The 27,756-nt window shown below is 42.1% G+C and overlaps 1 protein-coding gene across 1 annotated transcript in view; it reads right to left on the bottom strand.

Annotated features, from left to right (window-relative positions):
* The window catches only part of MPP1 (MAGUK p55 scaffold protein 1), a 29,434-nt gene extending 6,427 nt beyond the window's left edge, over positions 1-23,007 (bottom strand). Inside the window, exons 1-6 of the mRNA XM_054572235.1 lie at positions 22,732-23,007; positions 7,227-7,370; positions 6,592-6,670; positions 5,491-5,576; positions 3,006-3,074; positions 1,416-1,612 (exon numbers count right to left, since the gene is read on the bottom strand). Coding sequence (XP_054428210.1) covers positions 1,416-1,612; positions 3,006-3,074; positions 5,491-5,576; positions 6,592-6,670; positions 7,227-7,370; positions 22,732-22,833 — 677 coding nt within the window. The 5' untranslated portion in view covers positions 22,834-23,007. The remainder of the gene's footprint in view (positions 1-1,415; positions 1,613-3,005; positions 3,075-5,490; positions 5,577-6,591; positions 6,671-7,226; positions 7,371-22,731) is intronic.
* Positions 23,008-27,756: the final 4,749 nt, after the last annotated feature.

Raw genomic sequence — 27,756 nt, forward strand, 5'->3', positions numbered from 1 at the left:
TGTCAGTGAACTCTCAGTGTGGAAGTCCCAGGGTCATTCACTTGTGTTGTGACAGAGCTCAGTGACTGCCTTTCCCTTCTACAAAAAACCTCCAGACTAGATTCATCTGCCTCCTTCCCTTTGCACTTGCCCATAAACTTCATGTTGTCCTTGACCCCTCTTCTCTCTCATACCCTCTGCCAGCCACTCATTCCCTGCGTGTCTCTAACACTTCCCCCTTGACTCTCATCCTCTACCTCTTAGCCCCTCACTTTCTTTGTGTGTTTCTCTGAGACCCCCCTTGGTCTCTCAGCCTGTCTCTCTTTTAGTGTCGGTCCGTATGTGTCTCCCCTCCTCTTACTCCCCATCTCTCTGTCTCATAATCTGCCCTTTCTCATCCTCAAGCTCTCATATCCCTGCTCTCTTACCTGCTCACCCACTCTGTGTCTCTGCCCGCACCCCCTCAACCTCCCTGTATCTTTCTTTCTCTCTCTATCTGTCCAGCCCCAGTTCCCCTTCTCCCAGCCTCTCTTGCATGTAGAAGGCCCTGAGTTTGGTGAGCAGGGTTTAGAGCAGTGTGGAAGTGAGGAAAGAATCAGCTGAACCAATGTGTTCACTGTATTCTTGGTCCTGAACTTGGGTTTGAGTTGCCTAGAGCTGAGGGCTCCAGAAAAGGAGGTGGAAAGAGCCCCGCTGGAATGGTCAGGTTGTGTTAATGAGAGAACGTGGTGGGAGTTCATTCTCCTAGACACATTTCCATTGCCAGGTATCTGAACACCCACATAAGAACGAGAGGCGAGGGAGGTGGGTAAGTCCTGGGAAGCCCTGGGCAGCCATCACTGCATTAGTCTGGATGGCAGCTGGCAGAGGGCCTTAGGCCTGGTGCCCGTCTCTCTGAGTTCGTTTATGATAAAGGTGACACTGTGCAGTGGGAAAGCACTGTCCTTGTATAAGCAGTCCTGGTTCAACCAGGTAAGTGTATGGGATAAACGTTGATTCTCACCTCACTTTCCATGTACTGGGAGTTTGCATAAAGAACACATATTTAAAATTTGACTGTTTTCTGCGGGACTCAGAAGATATCTTCTCAGAAAGGCACTAGCCTGGGAGGCAGGAGACCAGGGAGGGCTCCAGTCCCAGCACTGCCACTTCCTTTTTAACCACAGAGAAAGCATTTGAGGAAACAGAGGCCCACAAGTGAAGGAAGAGCTATTCAGGCTCCTTTTCCTGTAAAGTTCTGCCAGTTAAGCTTGTCAACTCATTGTTTCCTCTGCCCTTCATTATTCGAGGGAAGCGGGGAGGTTGGCTTGGTTGAGAAATAGAACCTACACACGCCGCGACAGACTGTGGAAGCTAAACTGTTGTTTGTGGTAGGCATGGGTCCATTCCGCCTGCAAATTCCACCTGCAAATTCCACCTGCATAAAAGCAGCTCACCATTCCTGCAGCTCAGGAGAAGGAATCAATCCTGCTGATTCCTTAGAGGAGCCTTCCACCCGCCCTTGCCACCAGTTACTGTCATCCTTGTTGATGATCTGGATAATGTCCCCAGTAACAAACTTCAGTCCTGCTTCCTTGCAAGGAATCAGATTGTCTTTTTTTGGATCATAGTCAAACTGTGCTCTCATGAACATCTGAAAAAGAACGCAAGGGGAACTGCGGTGGCAGCTTCAAGAGAAACACCAGCATCAGCACTTATAATAAGTAGGGTCAGGACTGCATGAATAACACAGAGGCAAGAATGGAGGCGGAACTGAAGTGACTGGAACTGGTAACTGTTGTGTTTGTGGAGAGGTCAGACCTGAGCCCTCCAACAAGAAGTATAAAATGCCTCTGGGTTATTGGGTCTGAGTCGATACCCCCTTGACTCCTACAATCCAATTCTATGCAAAAGTTGTCAGTAACAATGCATGGATAAGTATGCTCACCATAGAATTATTTAGAAGAATGAACTATATTGCAAACAACCTAGTTGTCCATGAATGGGGAATTTAGTTAAGTTATGGTCATCTACTGAATATATTGACCATGCACTTATAAAAATCAATTTGTAGAAAAATATTTAATGCCCTTGTAAAATGCTGCTGATACAGCATTAAATGAGACTATCATTCAACAAAAACAATGCCTAATACACTTGACATTTTAAAAAAGTATTTATTTATGTATATAAAAAAAAGACTGGAAGAAACTACTTCAGAATTTAATACCGGATACCTCATGTAGGAAGATTAAGGGTGCAAATCCAACCCAAAGAAAGGAGAAAAATAATAAAGAACAGAAATAAATGAAACGGAAAATAAAGTTGAGAGGATCGACAAAGACAAAATTGGCTCTTTGAAGATTCATGAAATTAAGAACCCCCTAGCAAGGCCAATTAATAAAATAGAGAAGGTACAATTTCCAAGTAGAGATCAGCAGAGACCCCAGCGATGTTTAAAAGGTTATAAGATTTTTTGAATAATTTTACACCAATACATTTGACAAATTGCTTGAAAAACATAAATTACCAAAAGTGATATAACAAAAATTTGAAAATATGAACATTAATATATCTATTCAAGACCCTGAAACTGTGACACAGTAATCTGCAATAGAAACTTCAGAATTGTTTTTTTTTTTTTTAAACTCATTCATCCACATTCACCTGCCAAGGCCCTGTCCAAGCTATTTTTCTCCTTGATGGTAAGATTGAATATTTCTTTGTATGCTTAGTACCACTGGTATTTTTCCTCCTATGAATGATCTCTTCATTCTCTTTGCCCATTTTCCCCTTGGAGTTGTAGAATAAGATTACTCTTTCCTTTCATATTCATTACAAATAGGCAGCAAAGTACCAGTACTGCTTGTGGTCAGAAAGAAGGCCTGCCAGTTTGTAATGGATGTTAGTTTAGTTCAGAGAGCACCCGGCAGCTACATTTGTAAGATACATAGGACTTTAAAGTTAGAATCATATCACTTCAATCAAATCTCAACACTGGGCCTGAATTCTGCCCTCATCACAACAGAGAAAACGGCACTACCTACCTGCAGTGCAGGAAGACGGTTTTGCTGGTTGGGAATAACTTTTAAAGAGATCATTCCTTTGGTTTCTTTCTATTAAAAAAAGAAAGGGGAAATAACATTTCAAGGAAAACTAACTTGGATGATTTGGGGTTTCATAAACTCATTCCCTGCCACCCAAAACCCCATGTGTTTTTTTTCCAATAGCCATTTTTACTGTACACTGAAATTTTGTATTACAACAATTTCTCCTTCAATACAAGTGTCATGTGCCCAATAAATCATTGTAACAACATGGAGATGTACAAAGAATAAGGAAGAAAAAGCTAATGATTTCCCCTCCTCTCCACACTCAACCACAAAAGGTCCCCATTAAGTACCTAAAATGAATCTTGCCTCACATTTATCTACAACTTTCTCCACACCAATAAAAACATTTATGAATATTTACACATATGTACATATTCACATGTGTGGTTTTTTTGTTGTTTTTTTTCCCTAACAAAAATGGAACTATGTACATTACTCTATAACTTGCTTTTACTTGGTGGATATGCTTCCAGGTCCATGCATCAAGACCTCATTCATTCTTTTTAATGGCTTTGCAGCATTCCATGCTGTGGGTGTATCATACTTTATTCAGCTATTCTCCCCATTATTGGGCATTGCGACTGGTGCCAGCTTTTTTTCACTACAATCTGCTGGAACGCATACCCTTGAACATATGCCCTTGTATTTGCATTTTGTTTTTTATAGACTAGAATCCCATTGTGGAAATGCAGAATCAAAGGATCAAAACATTTTAATAGCTATCCTCAGATTACCTTTCCAAAAGATAGCAATTCCACTCTCTTGTTCCTGATCTTAGAGGAAAAGCCTCCAGCTTTTTGGCATTGAATATATTAGCTGTGGGTTTGTCATATGAGACCTTTATTATGTTGAGATATGTTCCTTCCATACCCACTGTATTGAGGGTTTTTATCATAAAACGATGGTGAATTTTGTCAAATGCTCTTTTGGCATCTATTGAGATGATCATATGGTTTTTATCCTTTATTTTGTTACTGTGCCCTTTTTTCTAGTTTCTTAAGGCAGAAGCTGAGGCCTTTGTTTGAGACCTTTTTTGTTTTCTAATATAGGCATTTTGTGCTCTAAACTTCCACCTCAGCACCGCTTAAGTGACATTCCACAAACTCCTATATACTGTTTTCATTTTTTATTCACTTTGAGATATTTTCTTCTGTGGCCTGCGGGTTATTTTAGAAGTGCATTGTTTAATTTCCAATATTTAGGGATTTCCAGATACCTTCTGTTTTTGATTCCTAATTTCTTTGTGGGTAGACAACACGCTTTGTATGATTCGAATCCTTTAAATCTGTTGAGGCTTGTTTTAGGACCTATCCTGGAGAATGTTCCATGTACGCTTGAGAAGAGTGTGTTCTGCTGTTGCTGGATTGAGTGTTCTGCACATGTCTGTTAAGTCAAGTTGGTTTATAGTGGTGTTTGCCTCTTATGTATCCTCACTAATTTTCTGGCTACTTGTTCTGTTGATTATATTACGAGAAAGATATTGAAGTCCTGGATTACAATCATAGATTTGTATTTTTCTCTTTTCAGTTATACCAGTTTTGGCTTCAACTATTTTGAAGCTCTGTCATTAGGGACATCTGCATTTAGGATTTGGGTCATATCAACAGGCAGGGTAAATATGGTCTCTGCTCTTCATCTTGGTCAGAAGCAGAAACGTAAACAAGGAGTTTTGATTAAAGCAAATCCCAGGCCTATCCTTAAAAAGCCATGTTACTGTGGATAAGTTTCAGAACTCTCCAAGGTATAGTTTCCTCATCTCTGTCTCAAGTGGAAAACCACATTTTGGTTCAAATGACACTTTTTCCTGAGTTACTGTTCTCTGGTTCATTCCCTTGCTGGTACCCTAGCATCTCATTCCTGATGCCTGAGGTGTGGCTCCTGCCAGCGGTGGCCAATTACCCCATGGGTTTCTTAATGCTTTGGTTACAGGAATGATCTCTGGTGTGTGCAGAGGTGGAAGATAGTGAAGACTCTGGAGGGGCAAACAGGATGGCCAGCACAAACACTAAGCACATGCTTGCCACGTAGTAGTTGCTCAACAAATATCAACTGAATCTAAACAGCACACTCAACTTTGCATTATAATATTTGCTTTTTTATTTGCTCCTCATAACAAATCTGTGACATAAGAATAGGGTTTACTATCTTCATTTTACAGATGACTTAGAGGAGTTAATTCACTTGCTCAAAATCACAGGGCTAGAATGAAGTAGAGTAGGGATTCAGAGCTGCCATTAGAGACCAAGGCCTTTTGATACCCAGTCCAATGTTCTTTCTAGATGGATGCTCTGGATTACTTGCCTTGTTTTAGAAGTTTAGTCTCCTCAATGAGGTGCAAATGCCTTGACAGAAAAATGAGATACACTGACACCAATATGGATCCACACTTCACAAAGGCAATGACAAAGCAAATACTCACCATCGCTTTCTGCAGCTGATCTACTGAATGATTAGTCACGTTTGTGCCATTGATTTCTAGGATCTCATCCCCGACGTGAAGGGAGCCTACCACAAAATGAAAAATCAGTCCACAAAAGGATAAACGTTCAACTTTGTAAAGTATATGATTGTCTAACCACTAAGCTGTACCCCTGAAACTAACAGAAGATATTACTGAATGTAAACCGTAATTGAAAAAAACTTTTTAAAGGAATAAATATTCAAATAAAAGCCGTCAATGTAACTAAAGATACCACAGAAAGGAAACCATGATCTAGAACTTATTATACAATAGGATATATAAAATACTCAGGATTTTACACAATTCAAGCATGAATGTTCTTGATTCTCCTGAGGGATGTAGCGAGGCAAGTACTTCACAGTTTAAGACTGTCTCATCCTCTCTGACCTCAGCACTCCAGCAACAGAATGAAAGCACCTCATCTTCAAAGTTCCCTGGAACTAGAGTTGCTACAGATCCCAGGAGGCTATGACACACCTGTACATGCTAAAAAGAACCGCGCAAGGCAGAGAGCGCAGTACCACTCATTCACCAGCAGGTTTGATATTTCTTTGTTATATAGCTAAAACCCCAAAATATTACCTAATCAGTGTTTAGATTCTATGTGAAGAATCTAAAATTCTTATCAAAATTTGCATCACCCTAGATACAAACCTACACATAAAGGGTAGGAGCTAATGGCATAGGAGGTAATGTTTAATGTCTATTTTCTCAATTTAACTGCTAGCTCCAGGAGGTACAGATGGTCTGTTTTATTCACCACTCTGTACTCAGATTCTAATGCAATGGGTTGTATATGCTAAATGTTCAAATATTAACTAACTAGAAAAATATTGGTATATATAAATAGGTGTGTAAGAAATGCTCAGAGGGAGAGATGGTGGTACTGGGCAATTCATATGAAGACCTTACCACACAATTACTCTAAAGAGCCAGTTATTAAGCCACAAAATAATCTCTTGGCACACATACAAAAATGCTCCCAGTTTTGAAGAATGGAAGCTTCATGTCCCTCACCACTGCAATGGATGAACACAATGTAGGAACTACACGCAGTACCTTGTCTATGAATCATGCCACCATGAAGGATTCTTGCCACCGTACAGGACTGCTTTTCATTCAGCTTCAGAGTGATTCCCTGAAATAAACACAATGGTACGGTGTGTTTGGTTTACATACTTATTTATTTATTTATTATCCTCATTTGAGGACGTGCTTATTGATTTTAGACAGAGGGGAAGGGATGGAAAGGGACATAGAGAGAAATATCGATGTCAGCGAGAAACATTGATCAGTTGCCTCTTGTACACACCTTGACTGGGTATCAAATCTGCAACCCAGGCATGTGTCCTGATAGGGAACTGAGCCCACAACCTTTCAGTTTATGGGATGACTTTCCAACCAACTGAGCCCTACCAGCCAGGGCCAGCATGCTTTATTTTAAGCTCTTTCTGAGGTTATCTTGAAATCAATCTGAAGCAATTTCTCAGGATAAATATTTTCCATTTATAGCTGGGGTAGTCCTCAACTAGAATGGGCATGAAGCCTGCTTTCAGGAAGCACTTGAGATGCAGATAGAGAGACAATATGAGAGCTGGCTGATGCCCTAACTCAGCCTTCTGAGTTTCCTTCAGTGGCCCAGTGACTTATGTGGTTGACAGAAAGCAGTGGGTGAACATATGACAAGGGATTACCATAGGCTCCTCTGTGACCTTCTCGAACTGTATGAGTCGCACCTTCCGCACCTCCTGCCCCTTAGCCTGGGCAGGGCTACCTGGGGCAGCAGACCCATTGGTATACATGTCCTCAGTCACGGCATTCAGCTGGTGCGACACGGCCTGTCAGGTCAAAACAACAGAGCAATATATGAAATAAACAGCAAAGGTCCATTGTCATTCTGTAACTCAATTCTAAAACCCAAAGGCTCTGAAAACCGACTGTTAAAAGTTTGGCAACCAGTCTCATTTGAATTTATGTGAAGCTGTTTGCAAGCTTTCTTTATTCGCCTTAATAGACATGTTTATATAGTTTGCTGCAGAAATATTAATGTGTTTGATTTACAGGGTGCTGCCCTGGACCCTGTTGGGAGAATTACCTAAACTATAATGTAATTACAAAAATTTTGATTTCTAATGCATATTGGGCCCCAAGAACTTCTGATAAGAACTATGTACCTATATGGGGCATATACACAAGTGCACATACTCTATAGCAATGATCCAGGGTGTATACACTTCATAATGAGAGGAGGCGGAGGGGACAAGTGCAGTGGGAACGCATCAGTAAATGAGAGAAGTGAGCACTGATGACAGCAGCCTTTCCCATCCCAGCAATGAGCGCCTTTCCCGTGATGGGAGCACTGGTGAGCACCTGACCATGTGGCTCTATTCCCTCTTTACTTCCTGATGCTCTGGGTCACACAGCAGTAAAGGTGGTTCAGCATCAGTCTCTCACAGTTCACCTCTTAGGCTATAAAGAAGTTCCATCTGGACTGGGAAATTAGGCACTTGGTTCCAACCCCTGAGCCATGATAACAATAATAGCCGCCAAAACCAACCGGCCACGTCTAGATGAGATCACCACTACCCCTCCCACCATCTCAAGATGACATTCCCACTGTGACCTCTTCCCCCAAACTCGATGACAGTAATGCTGCACAACTTACACTACTAAATAGCAAGATCTCTTTATTATAAATCTGAAGGATTTTAGATTTTAGGACTACCCACTGTGGCAGTGGCTGGAGAATAAATAAAAGGCCAGTGTGACAGAATAAAAACTTCAGAAGCGGACCCGCACATACACGGTCAGCTGGTTTATGGAAAAGGTGACGCTGCAGAGTAGTGGAGAAAGCATGGTCCTCGTAATAAATGATGCTGGGTCAATCAGAAAAGCGTATGGGAAAAATAAATGCTGATTTCCACCTTGTTTTATTTATTTATTTTTAGAGAGAGGAGGAGGGAGAAAGAGAGGGAGAGAAACATCATTATGAGAGAGAAACATCAATTGGTTGTCTCTTGTAAGCATCCTGGCTGGGGACTGAATGTGCAACCCAGGCATGTGCTCTGACCAGGAATCGAACAAGCGACCCTTTCCTTTGCTGGATGACATCCAACCAACTGAGCCACACTGGTCATGGCAATTCCCACCTAATTTTATACCCCAAACCCAATTCTAGATGGACAGTAGCTCCAAATGTGAAAGGTAAAACAACCAAGCTTTGAGAAGAAAACAACATATTTTCATAACCTTGGAGCAGGCAAAAATATCTTACAAACAACATAAAATATCCTAACTGTAAAATGAAAACTAAAAAGGGAAATATTTTAAAATTAAGAACATTTGTTCATTGAAAAAGTTCCCTGATATAGGCAAAGGTTTAGTAGACACAGAGAGTGATAATTATAAAAGCAAACAATTGACTTCAACAAAATTAAAAACTTTTCATCAAAAGACACTTAAGAAACTAAAAAGGCATGGCACAGCCCGAGAGTACAATTTGCGTTACTTTCATGTGACAAAAGACTTGTGTCCAGAACATAAAAAGAACTCTTGCAACTTCGATAACAAGATGACAAACAATGAACGATGAAAAGATAGACAAAAAAATTTGAACAGACTCTTCACCAAGGGTGACATATGAATAGCCAATAAGTACATGAAAAAGTGCTCAACATCACTGTAATCAGTGAGCTCCAAATGTGGGAAATACAGGATGCTACTACATACTGACTATGAAGGCTAAAATGAGAAAGACAGATGATGCCAAATATAGGAACTCTCATACACTACCAGTGGGAATGCTAAATGGTGTAGCCACTGTGAAAAACATTTTGGAAGTTTCTTATATGAAGTTAAACATACATTTACCTTATGTCCCAGCCATCCTGCTTCTAGGTATTCAACAAACAGAAAAGAGAACAGATGTCCACAAAAAGGTTTGTGCATGAATGTTCATACCAGCTTTATTCATAACGGCTGAAAAGTGGAAACAACCCAGGTGTTCATCCACAAGAGAATGCATAAATCACCTGTATACACCATGTGATGCAATTCTTCTCAGTAATAAAAGGATCACAATGCTGATACATGCAGCAACATGGATGAATCTCAAAAGCATTATGTTGAGTGAAAGAAGCTTTATGCAGAAAAACACATACTATATAATACAATTTATGACGTTTTAGAACAAGCAAAACTACAGTACAAAAATAAAGCAGTAATTGTGTCTGATGGGATGAGAAGAGGCATGAGAGAACTTTGTTGAATGCCAGTAAAATATATCACGACAGGGGTTTGGGTTACACAGGTGTATGTATCTGTTAAAACTCATCCAGCGCATTTAGTGTATGTAAATTCTACCTAAAAAAAAAAAAGAACCATAAAGAAATATTGAATTCTAGCCAATGATATGCATGCTGAAGCTTTCGGGGATGAAGTGTTCTGTCTGATGTCTGTAACTTTGAAATGCAAAAAAAAAAAAAAAAAAAAAAAAAAGGTGGCTTGATGGAATTTTTTTTGGGGGGGAATAGATATCGATAAAGCAAACGTAGCAAAATGTTAACCATAGACTCTAAGAGATGTGCCTAATAGGTGTTACTATAAAATTCATCTTTTTAGTAAATTTGAAAATTCCAAACAAAACATCGGTGGGAAACACATTAAGGGAGTGAACAGGCAAACCATGGAGCAGAGAACTGCAACCCTCATGCCCAGCAGGTGGGACTGTGAACCCTGATAGTCTCTACCGCAGGGCCCAGTCATTCCACTGCCACTCAACAGAGACACATAACCATCCAAGTGCACCAAAAGACATGGAGAGCAATGTCATCAAAGCACTTAAAAAATTTTATTTATTTATTTATTTTTAGAGAGGGGAAGGGAGGGAGGAAGAGAGGGAGAGAAACATCAGTGTGTGGTTGCATCTCACGTGCCCCCTGCTGGGGACCTGGCCTGCAACCCAGGCATGTGCCTTGACTGGGAATCAAACTGGTGACCCTGGCTGGTGCTCAATCCACTGAGCCACACCAGCTAGGGCTCAAAGCACTTTTTAAAAAATTGTAAAATCTAAATTTTTAATTATTTGAGCATAATCTGAAGACATCATGTTCCTTAACTCATAAATGCTTGTGTGTGTTTTCTAAGACCAAAACATCCTCAAAAGAGAAAATTCAGAATTGATACAATACTATCATCTGGTCCTCAGTTCATATTCAAATTTCATCAACTGTCCTAAAATATCTTAGACTAGGACCCAATCCAGGATCATGCACTGTGTTGAGTTTGCGCATCTCCTTAATCACACTTAATTCAGAAAAGCTCCCCAGCCTTTCATGCCCTTGACATTTTTGAAGAGGACATGGCTACTGTTTTATAGACTGTCTATCAGTTTGGGTTTGTCCAATGTTTTCTCATGATTAGAGTGAGGTTATGCGCCTCACAGATGATCACTTTTTTTCTTTGAAATGCTCCTTCTCAGTCTTCTTTGCTGGCTCTTCCTTATTTTTCTAATCTATTAATTTGAAATAGCCCAGGTCTTAGGGTAAGCACTATGACAGTGGGGAACGCCAAGTGGAAAGCTTTAAAAGTGCACCCCTCACCCCAGGTAAAATATTAAATCAAAAACAATATGGAGTAGGAGGAACAGGCTGAGCTTGGTTTATGGAAGAGTCAATTCAGTATTTGAGTACAAGCTGAAAACGGATGGCAGCTGCATTCCAGCCATACCCAGGGGTGTCCCTCAAAGACAGTGGGGTTGTGAATGGTGCACCTTGTTATCCATCTTGTGGGGAAAGAGAAGTGGGAACCAACTGACCCTCCCTCCCTGCCTCCCTCCCTCCCTCTCTCCCTTCCTTCCTTCCTTCCTTCATTCCTGGAAAGTACTCAATGGCCTACCCAAGAGCCTAGATGGAAAAGAATTGGAGGATCAGAGGCAAGGAGGTTAGAGGCTTACGGATGGACATATGTATTGTAAGACATGGTGTGTTCCTTAAAAAATAAATAATATTTAAATCTTAATTTACTTCATCCTTTCTAAGAGTTTCAACTCTGATAAGATGGTGACTTTTGAGGTAGTGTTAGTTACAGGGTGGCCTCAAATGAGGGAAGTACTAAGAAAGAGAAACTGCTTTGTGTAGCAACTAGGCTCACATGACACCGAGTCATATGGCATTGCTATTAAAACAGAATTGTCTAAGATAGGGTTTTATTTATAAATCTAACTTATGATACCCGGAAGGACAGAACCCCACGTAACTTCAGGGTTCTCTATAGTAGATGACTCAATGGTGTAGCTAACACTGCATCTTATGGGGGTAGCCTGGCATAAAGATACTATGTAGCAATGAAAAAGACTCTGAGGTTAACCTTGAAGATACATTGTTAAGAGGAAAATAAAACCAAACCCCACAGTGAGGAAAGATAGGCAGTGAGAAACATCAGCATAAACAGTGAAAAAATGAATATATTCATATTTGCTTATAAATGCATAAGCTATCTCTGGAAGGAGACACAAACAACAGTGGCTTTCAGGAAAGAGAATTGGGTGACCATAGGATGGGGTGAGAAGGAAATTGTATTCACTGTCACTTAAAACTTTTAAATTACTTATTATGTGCATGTGTCACTGCAATAAAAGAAGTTAGTAAAAGAAAAAAAAACACAGGTTACAAATCTTAGGCATGAGATTTGTAATCATGAGATTTTAGCAGAAGTATATCCAAACTGTCGGGGTCTGAGTCCTAACTCTTTTAACTAACAGCTGGGTAACATTCGGCAAGTTTCTTGACCTCTCAGTGTTTCACTTACAAATGTGAGCTGCTGTCAAGATGCTGTGCCAGTCTATCTGCAGGGGAGTGCTGAGATATATTTAGAATCCTGAAAGACACTGCTAAAGAAAATGTTCAGCATTAAAAATTTCAGGCATCCCTTCAGTTTCAATTAGTTTCTACACAGGCAAATGAAAACCTATTACTACTAAAAGCTCCACAAAATACAGTGCTTTCTATTCGGGCGAGATAGAATTTTCGTAAGTGACTGTGATTCGGGTTCAAGTTGGTAGCCTAAGTACCTGTGTGCACCCCAGACACTCCTTAAATGAGAGCAAAGGGAGCAAGGAACAGAAACCATAAAAAAATGAGGAAGTCACCATGGATGAGAGATTTCAATAACTTTCTAGAGGATGGAAACCAGATCAGCGAAAGACCATTTATGAAGCAGAGTTAAGATAGCAGAGCCTGAGATGTGCACAGAGGAAGACCTGGCCGAGGAGAACTGTGCCACTCTGCAGAGCACAACAGCCTAGGGCTCCGAAGTCCCTGTACAGAGAGAGCAAAAAAAAAAAAAAAAAAAAAAAAAAAAAAAGAGCTTGGGCAAAAACATCTTCTGAAAGGCTGCCAATCCAGCCTTCAGCTCTACTCTCAAGGCAGGAAGAAGGAAAAAGGACCAGGACAGTGGCATCTGTCTCAGAGCTTTTCCAGTGGACATCTGTTCATGCCTTATCAGCCAGAATTGTAGAACATGGCCACCCCAGCCTGCAAAGTGGGCTGAGAAAATAAGAACTGAGTTGCGCCCTGGCTGGTGTGGCTCAGTGGATTGAGCACTGGCCTGCGAACTGAAAGGTTGCTGGCTCGATTCCCAGTCAGGGCACATGCCTGGGTTGTGGGCCAGGTCCCCAGTTGGGAGCGTGTGAGAAGCAACCAAGAGGCAACCTAGAGAGGCAACTGATCAATGTTTCTCAATATCTCCCTCTGTCTCTCCTTCCCTTGCCTTCTCTCTAAAAATCAATAAATAAAATCTTTAGGAAAAAAAAAGGAACTAAATTAGGCATCTTGCCATCCCAAGCAAGATCAGGGAGAAACGGCAAAAGCAAGAAGTGGGATGATGCTGCTGGGTCAGGCTCTAGCTGCCCCCTGCAGATAGGCACGTGTTCTCCAGGTCATTCCCTACTGCTCCCTGGTTCAGAAGCCAAATGTTGGCTACTGATTTTCCTGCACCTGGGATGTTACTTTTCTTTCTTTAAAAAAAATTTGTTTTAGTCCTCGCCTGAGGATATATTCATTGATTCTAGAGAGAGAGGAAGGGAGAGGGAGAGAGAGACATCAAATGGTTCCCTTCCATACACGCCCCAACGAAGGACCAAACCCACAACCTGGGTATGTGCCCTAACGGGGAATCAAACCCGCAACCTTCCGGTGTATGGGATGATACTCTAACCTACTGAGCAACCTGGCCAGGGTGGATGTTGCTTTTCTTATACACACACAGCTTCACTCACCTTATCCACATAGGTTACACTAAAAGCACCTCTGAATGACTTTTAAAAATCATGTACATGACATAAAGGCATGGGCCCTTGAACAGCTAAAACAATTTTGAAAAGGAAGACAGTAGAAGGAATCAGTGTACACAGTTTCAAGACCTATGTAGTTATAAGTAATCAAGAATGTGTGGTACAGACACATAGATGAATAGAACAGAGAGCCCAGAAATAGACCCACACAGATATGCCCAGCTGATTTTGATGAAGGTGCAAACGCAATTCAGTGGAGGAAGGGTAGGTTTTGCAACAAATGGTGCTGGAGCAGTCAGATACCCATAGGCAAAAAAACAACAACCCGAAGACACTAACTTAAACTGCACAACTTATAAAATAGATCATGGATTTAAATGTAAAATATACAACTATAAAATTTTTCAGAAAAAAAAAACCATAGGAGACAGTTGTCAGGATTTAGAGCTAAAGAATTCTCATGCTTGGCACCAAAAGCAGGATCCATAAAAGGAAAAACTGATAAATTGGACCTTTTAAAAATAAAAAAAAAATTTGCTCTGTGAAAGCCTGTGTAAAGATGATGAAAAGACAAGCTATGATTGACAGAAACCATTTACAAACCACACATCCAACAAAGACTAATATCTAGGCTATATAAAGAATGTTCAATATGCAATAATCAAAACAACCCAGTTGAAAATGAGCAAAAGACATGAACAGATATCTCACTAAAAGGATATGTAAGAAAGGATGGCAAATAAGGGATATGAAAATATGCTGAATATCATTAAGGAGAAATGCAATTTTTAAAAAAACCCTATATTTTATTTATTTATTTTTGGAGAGGGGAAGGGAGAGAAACATCAATGTGTGGTTTCCTCTCACACGTCCCCTGCTGGGGACCTGGCCCACAACCAAGGCATGTGCCCTACACTGGGAACCGAAGCAGTGACCCTTTGGTTTGCAGGCCAGTGCTCAATCCACTAAGCCACACCAGCCAGGGTGAAAAATGCAAATTAAAACCATAATGAGAAACCACTATATACTTATCAGAATAGCTAAGGTTAAAAAATAGTGACAACACACGAAATGCTGGCAAGGATGCAAAGAAACTGAATGTCTCATCCACTGCTGGTGGGAATGTAAAATGGTACAGCCATTTGGGAAGAGAACTGGATACATTGTTAAGAAATGTTCACAAAAGACCTGTACGTGAAGGTTCATAACAGCTCTGTTCATAATGCCAAAACCTGGAAGCAACCAGAATGGCCTACAATAGGTGAGCAGTTCAACATGCTCTGGTCCATCCTTACCATGGAACACTTCTCAGCAATAAAAAAGAATAAACTATTAATACATTCAACAACCTGGGATGGATCTAAAATGCATTCTGGTGAGTGAAAAAAGCCAATCTCAAAAGGTTACATACTATATGATTCCATTTATATAACATTTTTGAGAGGACAAAATTATGGAGATGGAGAACAGATTAGTGGTTGCCAAGGGTTAGGGATGGTGGGAATGAAGGGAGATGTGACTATAAAGGGGCAGCACCAGGAATGTCTTTGTGGTGATGGAAAAATTCAATCTATTCAGTCTATCTTGATTGTAGTGGCGGTTACGTACACCTACACATGATAAGATGGCATCGAACTTCACTTACACATTATACAAATGTCAAATCCATGGTTTTAATACTGTACTGTTACTGAGCTCTTAGAAGAGTTGAGCTTGTTGCATAAAATAACTAGCAGAATGGCTGGCAAGTAGCACTTGTTTGCAACCAAAGAACTATAACTAAGAGAGCTTACTGTACCAAAGAATGGGTATAGGCAATATATCCTTGAGAAATATGCAGTATACAGGACTGGTTTTCAGACTATGAGATTCCCACTCATTATTGGATGGGAAAGTAAGAGGCCATGATACACAGTGACCAAACAGTTCCTCAAAGCATTGCCCACGGTGACTGGGACCATGCGGTTAGAGTTCTTCAAAGCTAGGTAGCTACTGCTACAGATGCACTTAAAGGGCATGAGATCAAATACCTCTCTGAGTAGATTCAAGAAAACCAGAGGAAAAGCAGTGTAAAGTTGGAAGGAAGAATTCCTTTTCTCAAATGCACCATCTGCATTATCTGTATGTTTTACCATGTGCATGTATTACACATTGAGTCTATAGAATGAGGAATTCAAGGACCACTGATTGAATAATTGCTGCCAAAAATTATGAGCTCAAATCTCACATTTCTAATGCAAAGCATGAAATAAACTTAAGGACTTTTCTTGACCCTGATGTATGAATCTCTTATCACCGGTAATTGTGGGGCTGAGAAAGCTGAAAATCCAAACTCAGAAATTAATTTTATGGGTTTATCCGCAACTACCACTTGTATTGGTAATGATAGTAGTAGAGAGGTGGCCATAAAGTTTGGGAACATGGATCATATTATTTTATCATGTGCTGTAATGTACCATCAATAAACCACTTACTATGATTCACCTATGTTTTCAGACTTGGCGAACCCCTGTATAATGTTCTAAATAATGACAGATTAGAAAGTCTTAGTCCACAGAATACAAGATGACCTTTGAAAGGGGGAGAAGTCTACATGATAGTGTACCTAGACGAAGCAGATAAACTTCTTACTCAGCTTTATTATAAAGATTGATTTTAACATGTCAGCCTTTAAATTAAGGACTCAGGCAAGCTTACCAGAGGCAAAACACATTCCAGTCAGAACAGTCCAAAAGTTGCTCTCCCAAAGGTTGGCCTTTCAAATATGCTTATCCATCAAGTTGTTCCCCTTCATGATGACTAAGAGTCACTATCATACTCACCCAGAAGTTACAAATGATGACTAAGGTAAACGGAAACCTCCAAAGTGGTAAGTAAAAAACCAACATGCAATAGTAAGGCTTCCAAAAGCAAAGCACAATCTTCTCCACCATGAACTTGTCCCTGAGCCACCCTGTCTCCCTAAGACACATTCTACCCAGCCTACTAAACCCTCCCCAGGGCCTCTCTTCAGTGAAACTTCTCTCAGAAAAGAAGGGCTAGCTTCTCCTTGCCCACGCCTTACAGCAAACTCCTTCAACAAACCCCCTGTATCTCCTCGCTACAGAAAATTGTAGCGGCAAGAATATGCAGACATATACTTACGCTTGATGTCTGTGTGTACATGTACGCACACAAACAAAGTAAAGGCAATTGAGTACTTAATTCAATCTTTTGGTCTGAGACTACGGTAAGTGCAACAGAGCTTGACATAGTTAAGCACAGTCTCTGCCCTTTAGCATCTCACTATTATGAGAAGAAATTCTCATTCATTCATTAATCCAACATAAATGATAAATGGGAAAGATATCCTCCATCGAGTTTAAGATCGTCTTAGACTGTAAGTGCTCAAAGGCCACAGACCAAGGTTGTCAGCTTTTTTCGAAACTAGCAAATGGAGCTACACAGAGGCTTTCTAAGTAATGAGGATGGCACCTGCAGGGGAAAGAGGGGAAGAAGACAGGAAGTCTTGGGGATGGACAAAGGGAAGCCTGCTCTTCAATAGGAGGCAGACAGAAGAACTGGGATTCAGACGCAAGTTTTACCTGATGAAGCTGCATCCCAGTCTGCCTGCTGCACAATTGGCAAGGGCTGGGCTTAGGACAAAGGGGGAGATATTTCCCTTGGACTCAGGATAACTAACTTGTCCAGGGTGACAACTTAAACTGCAGTCTGTCCCACCTGTTCATCCAGTCCCAGTGCTACATACCAGGCTCCTTTATCTCCTTTAACTTGTACTCTTTGCACAGCTGGTACTACATTCCAATGTGCTATGTATGTTTTACTTGTTTATTCTGTTTATTTTGTCTCCCCAAGCTGGAATTTAAGTCCCACACAGGCAGAGCTCTTTGTGGTCTTCACTCATGGACCCAGGCACCTAGAACAGTGCCCAGCTCTAACAGGAGCTTGTTCAACATTTACTTATGACATGAATGGCTACCAAGGCATGTATGTGCTGCTGGTTTTTCAGTTTTGCCACCACCATCACCACCACACCACCATACCACCATGTGACGGGTAAGTGACATGAGCGATGTTGACAAACAGTAAGAGTCAAAGGTATTAGACTCCATTTTGCAGAGTTCCCTTCACAACTTCAAAACCGCCACCTTCATCTCCAGTGGACATGGGAAGCCCCAGGGCTATGATGGGCCTGCTCCCTACCAATGATAGGCAAGGTGGGAGGACTCCGCTTAATGATGACTGTTCAGATTCAGGAGAAACTGGGGAGTAAACATGACTGCACGTCTGGCCTTTGCTCTGCAGCCTCTTGGCCTTTAATCTTACAAACTGCTGGAGTGGCAAGCCTGCTGCTCTGAAACTCCCTCCAGAGGAAACATCTGCAACAGGGTTCAAAGGGCAGAGGTAGTTGCTCAAAGGAAGTTGAAATTAAAAAAAGAGATGCAAAACAAACTTGGGGGCTGGAGAAAGTGAATAAAGCAGGGGCGATTAAAGTTGGTTTTCTCAATCAAACAATCAAATTCAAAGGAGTGACAGTGACATAGGAAAGAACATAGTTCAGCCTACTGTTAGGCTCTTTGCCAACTCCAAGTCTCTTTGTTGGCAAAGAGACTTAGGAGAAGGCCCAGACCAAGAAGGTGAGTGATCACGAGAAGGCAGACCCAGGTAACTGCCCCACAACAGCAGCCAGCCTCGCACAGCCCAGGGTCCATGGGTGCACAAACACTCCACTCTTTGCCTTGATGAGATTCTATTCCACTTTGCAGCGGGGCAGGGCGGGGGATGAACTTTGAGAAAATAGAGAGAGCTCCAAGGCACTAGAAAGTGATTAGCACTGTTTAACCACAAAGGGCCAAGAGCTGAGGAAAAGAGTTTGGGGGAGAGGAAGATCTAAGAGCCAGGACTTTCCGGCAAGTACTGCCCTAAAATTATACATTAACTAGGCACATTGTTTTTCAGGCAGTAAATCCATTTAATAACACATACATATCAATCCAAAGGCCAAGTCTGTAAAGATTCTTTCCCAATGTGCTTTTATCTACTCAGTGTACTATGTACACAGGCAAAGGCTTCTCCTTCCACTGAAGGAAAACAGGAAACTCAAGTACCGTAGCTCTGCACAAAAAGAAACACAGGACTGCAAAGCCAGATACTGCCATTAAACCAGTGTCCGGACTGTACATACACCATTCATAAAGTCTTCATTCCCATTTTGTGTGAAATGGTTTAGAAACTTGTCTGAAGTTAAAGGACTAGTAAGTTTCAAACTCTAGGACTTAAATTAAGAGCACGGACTTCAGAGTCTGTGAGGATAGAAGAAGAGAATGCAGACACAGCACCTCCCAAAGTGTGAAGCGTAGAGGTAGCCTTTACATTAGGGGCACACAAGGGTATTAATGGAAGTTCATTCCTATGAGGTGCACCTTTTCGCTCCCAAGCCATCTCCTCACCTGGAGTCCAAGTGTCAAGGGGACTTTTTCTCCACACAATTTGGGCAGGCTGAGCGCTGTGGGAGCTGGAATCCCTGTGAGATGACTAGTACTCATATAAGGAAGATACATGCAGGTGCTTGGGATACAGTAATGAGTAAGAGACAAGACCCTGTGTTCACAGAGTGGGCATTCCAGTGGGCAGACTGGGCTACTAAACACCGTGCTTTAGTCGGAATATCCAAAGACGATGTGTGCTATGGAGGAAAACAGGGCAGAAATGGGGCAAAGGAGGTTGCAATTTTAAATCGGGTGCCCAGAAAAGGCCTTGCAGGAAAGGTGACTTTTGAGCAAAAACATAGATGTGTATTTTGTTCATGTATATTTCTTTATAGAAAGGGAAAAAGAAAAAGTGAAGACTCAGGAAATCCCACGTTATGAAAGCTGTATTCTAGTTCCCTAATTCAGAGCTTTTCTTCCTGTTCCCCACCCTGGGCCACCCACTTTTGGAAATTTGGTTAGTTACCCTTGCCTTTCTATACTCCACACCCAGAGTCCTCCTTTTTTTAGCAATATTGAAAGTTTTGAGCAAGTCACTGCTTAGGGACAATCTCTACATCCATGAAATGTCAACTGAGTTCATCTTTCTTGCTCCGGGGTACATTTGGCAATGTCTCAAAACATTTTTTAAAGATTTTATTTATTTATTTTTAGAGAGAGAGGAAGGGAAGGAAAACGAGAGAGAGAGAGAGAAACATCTATGTGTGGCTGCTTCTCCTGCGCCCCCCACTGGGGACCAGGCCTGCAACCCAGGCATGTACCCTGACTGTGAATTGAACCAGTGACCCTCCGGTTTGGAGGCTGGCACTCAATCCACTGAGCCACACCAGCCAGCTCAAATAGCCAGTTCAAAACATTTTTGATTGTCACAACTGGGGAGTGGGGCAGGTATTACTATTCCCAAGAAAGAACTCCCAGACTCAAAATGTCAATAATGTCAAGGTCAGAAAAACCCTGATTTAAGGGAATTGAATTTGACCTGAAATATCTAATTCAGTGTCAGAGAACAAATGAGTTAGAAAATGTTATCTCCTCTAATATAAAATATTGACTAGAATTCACATGATAAAACTTTTATGTACTTAGCCTCCCAGTGGTTAAAAAAGACACCAGGTTATTGTCGGCAAGGTATACCAAGTTCCTAAAGGGAAGGAGTCGCACAGGCTGAGACCATACCTTGTATTGAAAGTGGGGAGAGGACTAAATAATCTGAAAATGACACTTTATTTTCTATTATCCTTTCAGTGAAAAGAAAAGACTCAGGCTCCGACAGCTTTGCAGCACCCTACACCTACATCTGTGTCCTCACTGACTTCTTAGCTGTATACCGGGCTTGCACATAGCAGGCCACAGTGAGTGGTGACCGGGATGGAGTGATGCTGCACCTCATGGCCTAAGAATCAATAGACAAGTCTTCTGAGTGGAAACTCACCTGGGCCCGACTTATTTTTCAGGTCATTTTTTGATATGGAACAGGCCCAAGTGAATTTTCAGGGATTCTTGACCTATTTAATGCCAAGTCATGGCAAAAGTGCTGCTTCAAGTAAGACTGAAGAGAAAAGTAGTATTAGGATGATTACTATCAATTTTATGTGCACTAATGTATACTACTGTAAAGAACAAGGCCAGAGAGATATTATAAAATTAGTTTCTCCAAAGAAGGAACACTAATTAAACCTGGAAGACAGGCTATAGTTCAAACATATTGCAAAATTATCATTTGACAATACTTTACAATATTAAATGTAGACTATGGTCAAAAGCAAAACTTTGGGTTTTGAGTCTTGAGAACGTTTACATAAAGCAATCCCCATAAATGAAGCCTTCAACAACATAATTTTATGAATTCAATTAAACCCAATAACTTCCACGCAGGTTTTCCTGCTTGCTGCCAGGAGAGGAGAACATGTTGACTGCTATTGGACAGGCAGCTCTTAGAGGAATGTTGGATGTCCCAGGGTGGTTCAATGTCCCAGGGCAGTTTGAAGTGCCTAACAAGTGTTACCTCACATAAACATCACCACAATCCTCCAAGCAAGTCCACTTTACAGAGAGAGAAATTTAAGGTACACAGAGCTTCCGCAGCTTGCCCAAGGCTACACAGCAAGTGAGAGGCAGAGCCCAGTGTTGGCAGCACATACTGATAAGAGCCTAAAAGGAAAGGTGAACCTCACAAAATAAAATTCAGCAGGTTCTTGGGGTCAAGCCATCAGTTACTACGTGGATATTTTCCCTCTGATGTCCACACCTTGGCAGATCTGGATACCACCATATTTCATTCAGGGAGTTAATAAGTTTTCTTATTTCAGCTTATTCAAATCCTTTAATAACAACAAAACAAATGGGCTAACCCATAGACTGTACTCAGTATTTTAAGATAAATTCACGGCTCCACAAAAACTGCTGTTTACTCTGACGGTGCACCCACAACATAACTCTTGTAGTGACAGGGCCTCTTTTCAAAAAGGCAGACAATCTCTCAACCTGCCCATAAGGTTTACACAAGGTCTGGTTATGGAGTTATAGATGGGGCTCAGGTTATGCTGAGTGAAACGAGTCAGAGAGAAAAAGCCTGCATAGTTGGATTCTCTCTCTCTCTGTCTTTCTCTCTCTCAACATTCAGTGGTACCTGGCCACCATGCTGTAAGGAAGGGCAGGCCACAGGAAAAGGCGACTGGCATGTCTTGTGGCTGATGGCTCCAAATGAGAGCCAGCCTCCTCTTCCAGATGAGTGAGCATTCTGGTGGCTGCAACCCTGCCTCAGAGACCTGAACGACAATCTTACCTTCCTGGGTCCAACCCACAGCCAGAACTAGAGAAATGGGAAAAGGATCAACCTCCCCTGTGGGCATCTTTGAGGATAGAGGTTAACAAGTATTTACAGGTCATCACAGGAATCCAGAGGGTAGAATTACCTCTTGAATTCCTTGCATTCCTTGTCCACCCACAAATACACACGGGTTATTACCACATTTGCACACTAGCACAAGGGGTTCTGTCTAAATGCAGAGGGACAGTGAGTGAGCACTTTAGAGCTGGAGTTGGCTTTACAACCCTTTCTGCTGACCAAACACAAGCATTTCAACACCAACGAATCAGATCTACTCTTGGATCTGCTCCTTAAAGTCTTTCTGCTACTCTGACTTCCGTCCACGAAGTTTTCCTTGACCTTCATAAGCACTCTGTCCAGGCCTCGGCCTCCCCTGATTCCCACCTAGAAGGGTTGCTGGGGGCAACCACCCACCGCACCCGAAACTCCACACGAGCTGCTGGCCAAGAAGGCCTTCACCCCGGGGACAGGACTCCCGAGGGCAGGCCCCCCGGAGACAGGGCCGCAGACGGAGGAGGTCCCGAAGTAGGCGGCACGGCCGAGTCCTGGCTCCGCACCCTGCGCCCTGGGGACCCCAGTAGCCCGCTCACCTCCGGCCGACTGCGCTTCTGCAGCAAGTGCTCCAGGTAGAGATCGGAGAGTGCTGTACGCATGCTGCTCCCGCCCTCGCCCTTGCTTGCTTTGAGCGTCATCTTGCGGGAGCTGGACAGAGAGACGCGGAGATACGGAGACGCGGAGACGCGGGGACGCAGAGACTAGGAGCGAGGCAGAGGCTGGCGTGCGAGGGCCCGATGCCTGCGGGGCGGCGAAGGCTGCGAGGGTGGTGGAGGCGGCACGGGCAGCGAAGGTGGTGCAGCAGAGCCAGTCTAGACCCCGCAGGCCCGGCCCGCCCTCGCTCCGCCCCTGGACCGCCTACGCCCGATCCCCGCGGCACCCGTCTCTCGGCTTCTGAGGGCCACAGGAGGCACGGCTGCTGTCAAGGCCCTTATGGCTGAATTCCTGAGGGTCTCGAGCGCCTAAACATCTCAGGGACCCCCCCAGCTGCGGGCTCATTGAGCGCACGGCCCACACCCTGGCCCCGTGGGGCTTACAGGAAAGCATCTAGGGGCTGCGACTGCCTCCCTCCCGTTCAACTCCAGGCTCTATCCATAAATGCATGCGGGTACAAGTCCTTGGGAAAATGCCTTTAAGGCTCCTGTGCTGGTGGTACTCTTATCATTTACACTGCTGTTCAGTCCTAGCTTTGGCAGCACAAATACATTGCTCTTCAATGATGAAAGACCTGATTGCCTCCAAAAGCAAACTGTTTTTACTTGTCTTACGCCACACCTTCTGCAGATGCCACAAACACTTTGAGATATCAGTGGAAGCAAAGGGAGAGGACATTCCTTAGGAATCCCCAAGCAGGATTCCTTAGCATCCTAAGACTTAGAGGCGTTAAAAAAAAAACAAAACAACTTTTCACTGGACTTAGCAGAGCTCAGGGCTGTTCACCATCTGCAGACACCTTTACCTGATAAAAACTAGGTCCCCTTTACACCAACCTAGTAAACTCACAGTATTTGTTTTAACCCCGCCGTATTATAAGCAGTTAATTATTCTATGTAATTCTATTTGGACCTTCCAGTAACTCAACCAACAGGAGAAAATCCAAGGGCAAGAATTTGGAGCCAAATGACCCACTTTTGTCTGTTAAGGGGCTGAGCTCACATGATTGACAGCTCCCTTCCCCAAGATTACCCTAAAGGAACTATAGAAGGCAAGGAGGGAGGGAGGAAGGGAGAGAGAGAGAGTGAGAGAGAGAGAGAGAGAGAGAGAGAGAGAGAGATCTCAAAATTAAGAGTGTGATATTGGTGCAGGTATAAACTGAGCAAAGGGATAGATGAGAGACCACAGAAACATACCTTTGCATGTGTAGAACTGCAGTATATGATAGAGGTGGCATTTTAGGTAATTAGAGAGGCACTTTTCATTAAGTGAAGCTGGAAAATGGTTATTTATACTGAAGGAGATGAAATTGTACCCCTCCTCTATGCCGTATGCTCGCGCGCGCGCACACACACACACACACACACACACACACACACACACAGACAATCTATTCCAGGTGGATGAAGGACTTGATGTCATAAACACAACTTTAAAGTTCTTGACAGAAAACATCAGCAAACGACTTTTAGACTTTGAAATAGAAGATTTATTAAACAATGCAGGCAAACAATTGATAATAAGACAGAATATTGATAACTTTGACTTTGTTAACATTGACATTTTACTCATCCAAAGATAAATCAAAGCCCTGGCGGGTGTGGCTCAGTGGGTTGGGCATCATCCTGCAAAGCAAAAGGTCTCCTGGTTCCATTCCCTGTCAGGGCACATCCCTGGGTTGCAGGCCAGGTCCCTGGTTGGGTCACATATGAGACACAACCGATCGATGTTTCTCTCTCGCATTGATATTTCTCTCCCTCTCTCCTCTCCCTTCCCCTCTCTCTAATAATAAATAAATAAAATCTTTTTAAATAAAGAAAAAATAAAAAGCAAAAAAGACTAGGTATGCATTGGGAAAAAGTATTTTCAATACACACAAGTGACAAAGGATTCCTATTATGAATATATGTGTATGAGGTAGAATATCTGTTCATATACTCATTGGTCATATGTGTGAATCAAAGAGTACAGTAGAGAAATGGGTAAAAAAATTTCATAGATGGGGAAACACATATGGCCAGTGAGCATATAAAAAGATATTTTACCTCATTAGTGATAAGGGAAATGTAAATCAAGACTACAATAAAATATTACAGTACACCCATTCAATTATCAACAATAGAAAGGTCAAACAATATCAACTGTTGGAGAGGATGTGAATCCATATGAGTTCTTGAACATTGCTGGTGGGAATAAACATTGGTACTTAACAGAAAAACAGTTCTCCATTATCTCTTAAAATTGAACACGCATCTACCCTCCAAGAAATTCTTAAATATGTAGAACAGGGGGCATGTACACTAAAGTTCATAAATATACTTTTGTTAATAGCAAAAACCTGTGAACAACTCAAATGCCCATCAACTTTGGTATATTAACACAATGTAATATTTTTTTCTTTTAAAAAATGTTTATATATTTTATTGATTATGCTATTACAGCTGTCCCATTTTCCCCCTTTATTCCCCTCCTCCCTGCACCTCCCCACCAACATCCCCCCCACTTAGTTCATGTCCATGGGTCGTACATATAAGTTCTTTGGCTTCTCCATTTCCTATACTATTCTTAACCTCCCCTGTCTATTTTGTACCTACTATTTATGCTGCTTATTGTAACTTTTCCCTCATTTGCCCCCCTCCCCTTCCCCTCTGATCTCCATTTCTGTGATTCTGTTCCTGTTCTAGTTGTTTGCTTAGTTTGTTTTTGTTTGTTTTTTATGTTCAGTTGTTTATAGTTGTGAGTTTGTTGTCATTTTACTGTTCATAGTTTTTGATCTTTTTATTTTTCTTAGATAAGTCCCTTTAACATTTCATATAATAAGGGCTTGGTGATGATGAACTCCTTTAATTTTACGTCATCTGGGAAGCACTTTATCTGCCCTTCCATTCTAAATGATAGCTTTGCTGGATAGAGTAATCTAGGTTGTAGGTCCTTGCCTTTCATGACTTTGAATACTTCTTGCCAGCCCCTTCTTGCCTGCAAGGTTTCTTTCAAGAAATCAGCTGATAGTCTTATGGGAACTCCTTTGTAGGTAACTCTCTCCTTTTCTCTTGCTGCTTTGAAGAGTTTCTCCTTATCTTTAATCTTGGGGAATGTAATTATGATGTGCCTTGGTGTGTGCTTCCTTGGGTCCAACTTGTTTGGGGCTCTCTGAGCTTCCTGGATCTCCTGGACGTCTATTTCATTTGCCAGATTGGGGAGGTTCTCCTTCATTATTTGTTAAAATATGATTTCAATTTCTTGGTCTTCCTCTTCTCCTTCTGGTGCCCCTATAATTCAGATATTGGAACGTTTAAAGTTGTCCCAGAGGTTCCTAAGCCTCTCCTCATTTTTTTGAATTCTTGTTTCTTCATTCTGTTCTGTTTGAATGTTTATTTCTTCCTTCTGCTCCCAATTGTTGATCTGAGTCCCGGTTTTCTTCCCTTCACTGTTGGTTCCCTGTAAATTTTTTCTTTATTTTACTTTGCATAGCCTTCACTTTTCCCTCCATTTTGCGACCATACTCCACCATTTCTGTGAGCATCCTGATTACCTCTGTTTTGAACTGTGCATCTGATGGGTTGGCTCTCTGTTCATTGCTTAGTTCTATTTTTGGAGCTTTGATCAGTTTTTTCATTTGGGCCATGTTTCTCTGTCTTGGTGTGCCTATTATGTTGGGAGGGGCAGAGCCTTAGGTATTCACCAGGGCTGGGCAACCCAGGTTACTGCATTGTGATGCTGTAGGTGGGGGAAGGGTCCGAGAGGGAACAATGCTGCTTGCTAAGTTCTTGACCAGCTTTTACTTACTTTGCCCACTACCCACAAGCAAATTGAGCCCTTCTAGTGCTGATTCCCTGGTGGGTGGGTCCCTGGGTCTCTCCAACAAACTTTCCTGTGAAGCTGGAAGCTTCTCCTGCTGCCACAGCCTCCACAGGTTTTTCCAGCCCAAGGTTTTGAGGTTTTCTTTTCCTGCACTGGAACCCTGGATTGCCCAGTCTGTCTTGCTCCCCAGTTGTTCCTCCTGGTTTATCTGCATGCAAATGTGGGACCGCCTGGTCAGCCAGCTGCTGCCTTGCCATGCATCCTTTCTGCCCTGGCTGCCCGTCTCCACCCCTCCTACCAGTCTGGGTGAATGTTTCTTTACATCCTTTGTTGTTGCACTTCCATACAATTCGATTTTCTGGAAGTTCTGATTATTTTTTGTTTTTAGATTTGTTGTTATCCTTCTTTTGGTTGTGCAAGGAAGCAAAGTGTACCTACCTATACCTCCTTCTTGGCTGCAAATCCAACACAATGAAATATTATTGAAATTAGAAGAAAACAAATTAGAGATACATAAGTACATATAATAGAGAAAAATCCTTCCTTCATTCCTTCCCACTCCCCAGGGGAAACAACCTTCCCCAGTTTGGTTGGTAACCTCCTCAGCCTTTCTCTATGCACATAGAAAATTTCAGAACCAGAGTTGCCTTGTCTGTCCAGCAAGATAACTGGTAGTACACATTGCCTTGCTCCTCCCGAGGCAAACCATTCTTCATTTCCCCCATCTCCCCATGAAGCAGGCCTCCTTTGAGGACTGGTCTAACACAAACTTTTATAGCTGAAAGATTGGTGTCTGGGTTCATAGGAAAACAATACCTGAAGCATAACTTTCATGGAAGGGAAAGGAATTGACCTACCAGCAGGTTTTGACCTCATCTTTCTCACTGGTCAGAGTTTACCTGAATGGGTGTTAATTTCCCCATACCCCTAAGTTGTGTTACCTTGGTTCTGACTGTCACTAGGGAGTCAGATCCCACATGCCACAGTTCAGTGCTGAGTCCAGAAGTGGTAGAAGTCAGAGCCTCCACGAATCTATTCAGACTGAGTTTGAGGAGTATAAATTGGGTCCAACTTTCCCATTGTTATATGTTAAGTAACTATAGTTA

The sequence above is a fragment of the Pteronotus mesoamericanus genome, unplaced genomic scaffold (assembly GCF_021234165.1).
Source record: "Pteronotus mesoamericanus isolate MK-2021 breed Mesoamerican mustached bat unplaced genomic scaffold, CSHL_Meso_final contig_226, whole genome shotgun sequence".
NCBI classification, from domain to species: domain Eukaryota; kingdom Metazoa; phylum Chordata; class Mammalia; order Chiroptera; family Mormoopidae; genus Pteronotus; species Pteronotus mesoamericanus.